This window comes from Otolemur garnettii, unplaced genomic scaffold (genome assembly GCF_000181295.1).
Source record: "Otolemur garnettii isolate 467f Iridium unplaced genomic scaffold, OtoGar3 scaffold00010, whole genome shotgun sequence".
Lineage (NCBI taxonomy): Eukaryota > Metazoa > Chordata > Mammalia > Primates > Galagidae > Otolemur > Otolemur garnettii.
In genome coordinates this window covers 16,488,372-16,494,708 of record NW_003852405.1, presented here as the reverse complement: position 1 = coordinate 16,494,708, position 6,337 = coordinate 16,488,372, and the positions used below count along the sequence as shown (strand labels likewise).

Below are 6,337 nucleotides of genomic sequence, written 5' to 3'. Positions count from 1 at the left end.
ATTTTTTTTTTTTTTTGAGACAAGAGTTTCACTTTGCCACCCTTGGTAGAGTTCCATGGTGTCATAGCTCACAGCAACCTCAAACTCTTGGGCTCAAGAGATTCTCTTGCCCCAGCCTCTCAAGTAGCTGGGACACAGGTGCCCGCCACAATGCCTGGCTATTTTTAGAGATGGGGTCTTGGTCTGGCTCAGGCTGGGCCTGAACCTGTGAGCTCAGGCAATCCACCTACCTTGGCCTACAGAATGCTAGGATTACAGGTGTAAGTCACTGTGCCCGGCTGAATCAAAGATCTTGAATGAGAAGAGTGATGTTTCTAGTTTTTCACTGTCCAAAGAAGATCAAGAATATCAAGAGAGTAAGGTTCATTTACCATGATTCCTCTTTTGTATATTCTACTGGTTAAGAAATCTAGACCACTATTCTTTTATCATCTAACTCCTAACCAAAAATGGTACATAGGAAATTTCCTAAGAATATCTTTCAAAGTTTAGAATTCAAACAGATTCTAGAAAACTGTTATTATTTTAAAGTCAAATTATAGCATTTACTCAATGATGCTTACCTTGAAGGTCAATGCTACCTGCTTTAAAGAACAATGCTAAGATTCTGGAATTCTTTCCTTTCTTTCCCTCTCTCTCTGTCCAAAGATATAGGTATTCTTCCAAAAGTTTCTACGGACCAACGACTTCACCGTATAAAACATCTGACACACTTTCCATTTTGAATAGTTCTGAGCATAATATCCATGCAATTTTACATTTCCAAATCATTAGCTCAACAGTAAAATCATATGGTTTGTTCTATTGAGCCAAACTGAAGAAGTAAACTCAATTTTAGTGTGTCTGGATCAAGAGTTAGCAAACCTTTTCTGTAAAGGGCCCAACAGTAAATACTTTAGACTATCTGGGCCAAATAGTCTGGTAAAACTATCCACTCTGCCACTGTAGCACAAAAGCAGCCACAGACAATATGTAAACAGGTAAGGATGGGCGTGTGCCCATACAACTTTATTTATGAATACTGAAATTTGAATTTCATATAACTTTCATGTGACACAAAATATTTTTTAATTTTTTCCCATTTTTAAAAAAGTAAAAACAGGCAGCTGACTGGAATTATCTCATGGGCTGCACTTGGTTGACCTTTGGTTCAGATCCTTCAGATTTCTAGACATGGGGGGGAGGGTGTCAAAGCAAGAATATGACCACGAATCATCTCCCTGCACTTAAGCACTGACAGCCATTAGGCTGACAGTAAAGAACCCCAAAAGAGAATCCCCAAAGCACCAGACAATTCTAACAGTAGGGACTACATTCATGAACAATGTAGAGCTTATGAGTGCTGATATTCACATATCTCTATCTGTCATTATATTCAGGAAACACATTTAAATCAAATTCATTTAAATCACATTGTTAGAAAACTGAGAAATTCATTCACTAGCTGAACCTTTCAAAACCTTTGGTGTTACAGAGATCTGGATTAAAAATCTTGTCCCTGGTACTTACTGGCTTGGGACCACTAGTAATTTACTTAAGCACTAGAATCTGGCCTGGTGCTACGGACAGACACAGAAGGCATGTTTTTGATCTCATTTCTCAGGCAAACAGCTACAAAGGCCTTGCTGGAGGCTTACCTCCTGGTTTTAGAAAGCCAACAACTTTTGTCTCTGCTACTCCATTTCATCCTGTAACTTCTTTTCCGGCATGAACAACTGTGCAAAGTGAGGCACATACGAAGTTCTACTTTTCTCTTTTCCCCGAGGCTCTATTTTTCATAGTCTACTAACAAAAATGAGAGTGGAAAGTGCCCAGTCAACACATTCCTGTCACCATAATATAATGTAAGTTGGGTGTTTCTTCCAATTTATGACAGGCAATGACAGTATTCCATTTTCTAGGGGAAAAAAGTCTGAACTATAAAAAAAGGAAAAACTGGTAAGAAAAGACTTTTATGGCTTTATCTATAGATTAAAAACTAGAGAATCTGAAGATGTTCATAGATTTGTAGATATAACTGCTGTGCATCTTGGAGCTTAGCCCATTACTTAAATTACATTACGTAAAATAAAAACACTAAGTAGTATGTGCTATAACCTGTTTAACCATGAAAAATTCATCACATACATAGGAAGTAAAAGATTTTACCAATAGTGTTTTTGAACAGGCATCAGTTATGAATCTGTTAGTGTTGAATGCTAAGCAAAATGCTAAAGCTCTTAAAATATTAGTGTTTGGTTTTATTTTTAACTTTTCAATTTACTTTTAGCCTACTATTTACAGAAGTCTTGCTAGAATGCTGAAAGCAGTCACTCTGCAACATGTATGGTCATCATATAAAATGTTATTGGGGCTGGTGTGCAGATTCATAAATATATACAACAAATGAACAATGTATTTGTAGTTAATCTACTGTGACTAGTAACTAACACATGGAAGCATCATATGCACATAAAAATTAAAAGAAAACTTAAAACTCTCAAAACAGACAACCATTAATTTTTGTTTACGAATTTATACAGAAAAAAGGTTTTGTGTTTGGGAACTTTCAGTGGCCCACTCATAAAACAATAATTTTCATGGAAAAAAAAATACCCCAAACATAAAACAGAAGGTAAATAAGATGTATGTCTTGGTCATATGTCTGCAGACAGCCACCTTGAAAGCAAATTGATAAACATAAATATACAATTTGTTCACAGAGCATAAAATATTGCACAAGAGCAGTTTTGTCTGAAGAAAATAATTTTCCATAGTTTTGAACTTCAAAATGGTTCCCACATAGATAGCTGCGTTTTTAAACAAGCAACACTAATATTCAATAATACTGTTAGGATCTTATTTTACCCATTAACCACATTCCAGTCTACTTTATGGCAATGGTTAAGTCAGTGGTAAAGATTTGGCAAAGATTAAAAGTCAGGTAAGATTATAAAATATCTATGTACATATGAAACAGATTAAGTTCCCAAATCCCTAATCATAGAACTGATCCCTTAAAGAAATCCGCAGTCTAGGTCACAGTGATGGTCAGACAGTGGTTGAGTAGGACTCTCTTCTTCTCGGGGGCCGCTCTTTTTGGTCCACTCCATCGCGCTCTCTGGTCTCCAGGACACTGTCTTCTGTTTCACTCTCACTATCATCTGCCACAGCAGGGTTCAAAGACATTGGGCCAGATTTTCTGTGCAAAGGAAAACCAATGCCACTTTCCTGTAAGGAATTATCTATAAAATCTTCATCAGAGGAATGGAATGATTCATCATCTCCTATCAAATGGTTGACAATGTGGATTCCATCAAAAGGAGGTTGGCCTGAGAAGCCCCTCTGGCCTTTTAGGCACCTGAGCTGTTAAAACAAAATCCAAGTTAGTGTACTCAAATGGAGAAAACACACACATACACCGAGAATGCAGACCTTTCATGTTTAAGGGAAAAGACATGTAAAGAATAACTATGAATTTTTGAGTGCCTTTTATATGTTATACAATGAGCATGTAACTTATTTTAACTGAATCATCACAACAGTCCTTTATGGTAGATTTTTTTATTCTCTTTCTACAGATTAGAAAATAGAGAATCAGGTGGAATAACCTGCTGAGGACATAAAGCTAACCACAAGAGTTTAGATTCAAACTGGATTTTTATTACACTAGAGAGAATATGATAAATTCCACGCACCCATCTCCTAATTTCAACAATTGAAACACATCATGGACAATCTTGTTACATTATACCTCTCTTGTTCCTGGATAATTCTGAGGTAAACCCAGACATCCTATCAGTTACCTGTAAATATTTTACTTGGATTTTGGGAAAACAGAAACTTAAAAGACCATACTCTGAACTATCACACACCTCACCCTATCTTGAGAGAACATGTCTCCATAATTGAGTGTTAAAAATGTTTGCAAATCATTAAAATTTGCTAAGGGTCTCCATCCTGCTGTAACACCCCAAAGACTGCCGTACCACTGTCACCCAGAGAACAGGAGTGCTTCTTCCCACTAATGAAGCTTCCTTCTGCGGGACAGGTGTGCCAGTCGGGTGTAACATTTCTGCCTCCCCACCCCCCGCCCCCGGAAGGAGAGAGAGGGAGGGAGGGTTGGCACGCATGCACTGCTTTCCTTCTCCTTCCATCTTTGGGAAACAGGTTCTGTTTCTCTGTGCCTGGAGTTTCATAGGACCAGAACCTCATGTGGGGTGAGGAGGTCAAATGCTACCTATTACTTGGTGAGCAAGCCTGACTAATTTTAGACTTCAGAATTGAAAAACTGTTGTCTCTTCTAAATCGAAACCACATTTTTAAAACCAGTTTTATTTAGGACTTTTTTTTTTTTTTTTTTTGCAGTTTTTGGCCAGGGCCAGGTTTGAACCCACCACCTCTGGTATATGGAGCTGCCTTTTATTTAGGATTAAAGGTGATTTCTTTTCATCAATTTCCTTGCCTAAGATTCTTCAACCCCCCCAAACCTACCATCAGGAAGACATTAGCCCTGTCCTCAAGAGTTTTGTTTTGGATATAGTTTAATTTTTTTTTTTTTTGAGACAGAGCCTCAAGCTGTCACCCTGGGGAGAGTGCCGTGGCATCACAGCTCACAGCAACCTCTAAGTCCTGGGCTCAAGCGATTCTCCTGCCTCCACCTCTCAAGTAGCTGGGACTTTAGGTGCCCACTACAACATCCAGCTAATACATTTTAATTTTGATATCTCATTGCTTATTTCATTTCTGCCATCCACCATGAATTTGCTCCTACAGTAAAACCAGTAACAAAAATAAACAAAAAATAATTAGCTACTAAGTACCTACTTGGCTATTAACAAAGAATCTTGCTAAAACATAGTCCATGTCTCCTACCCTCATCCTTGTTTATCAGGGACAAACTCCTAGTCACTATCTTTCAGATCTCCAGATAAGGCTATGTGAAATATTCAGGAAATATTACACACACTTTCAAAACTAACGGTCTGAGAATAAAGACATGACAGCCTTGCCATGATACCTCCCAGCTTTCCTGATGGACTCCCAGGAAGGAGTGAAGAAACCTCAGCACTTCTCTGCTTGTGTATGATAATGGGAGGCAGGAAAGATGCTGGGACTAAGTACAGTGATATCTGGCTGAAGGAGACCTTGACTCTAAAGAAATCCTTGTGCTCTAGATCAAGAGGAAAAAATTATAGTAAGGTACAATGCAATTTAAAGAATACCTTTCTCGTTGGCAGAACAGAAGGGATCTATACTTGGAGTTGGATCTTTAGGAGAGGGTCACAGAGCACCACAGAGACCTCCTCAAGGCTGTGATACTCACTGCGTTATTACAACTGCCACATTCTGATGCAACATCCTATCCCCAGATTGCAACACATGATTTACAGCTCTAAGTGTAAAATTAAGTCAGTTAATCTCTTCCTTTCTCTTTTTCCCCAGACTTTTTTGAAGAAATAACATGGAACTGCACCTTCCTTCTTCCTGGCTGTTATAAAGGAGGAGGATGGCAGATGAACCCCAACTTCCCAGTTGTTTGGAAAGCTGTGGCTTTCATTTGCTCTAACAAAATTTATAGGAATTAAAACACTGCAGCTTCATATCAGATGCAATTATAGAAAATTAAGTATGTTGGCGGGGCCTGTGGCTCAAAAGGGTAGGGCACCGGTCCCACATGCCAGAGGTAGCGGGTTCAAACCCGGCCCTGGCCCATAACGAAAATTAACTATGTTGAGAGGTCATTTCCTCAATATCAAAGGAATCTGTTTATTTGAGAACTGCTAATATAGGATAGCAAAGGCAGGGGAATTTTTGGTGGGGAGAAAAAATGGTGAAGGCAAAAGAACTATCTGGTAAACTCAAGCTTATCTCTTGGATTTCGGAACATGCATACTGGTTCTGATGGAGGAGGAGGCCTATCAGGCCCTGGGAGTGGGCATGTGGGCAAACAATTCTAGGGTACTTAGTACCCAGAAAAAGGTCTATCTGGGGTCAACTTCAGGTGGGCATGTTCTCTGAGAGTCCTTATTCTGTGGAGAGGAGTTTGGCTGGAAGGAGGCCACTGGGCCTCTAATATGTTGGGGGTAGGGGCTCTCCTTACCTGACTCTAAACACAACGCTGCTTATCTTTACTACCAGACTTTCAGGAGCTATACATATACATCTATCTATCTATCTATCTATCTACACACACACACACACACACACATATATATTTTAAAGACAAAGAGTCTCACTTTGTCACCCTTAGTAGAGTGCTGTGGAGTCATAGCTCATAGCAACCTCAAACTCTCGGGCTTAAGTGTGTGTAATATTACATATACACATATATTTTTTAAGACAAGAGTCTCACTTT

General features: G+C 38.9%; 1 protein-coding gene across 1 annotated transcript in view; it reads right to left on the bottom strand.

Annotated features, from left to right (window-relative positions):
* Positions 1 to 225: 225 nt before the first annotated feature.
* EVI5 (ecotropic viral integration site 5) overlaps positions 226 to 6,337 on the bottom strand; it is a 197,085-nt gene continuing 190,973 nt past the window's right edge. Inside the window, exon 19 of the mRNA XM_023509878.1 lies at positions 226 to 3,345. Within this exon, the coding sequence (XP_023365646.1) occupies positions 3,031 to 3,345 (315 nt within the window). The 3' untranslated portion in view covers positions 226 to 3,030. The remainder of the gene's footprint in view (positions 3,346 to 6,337) is intronic.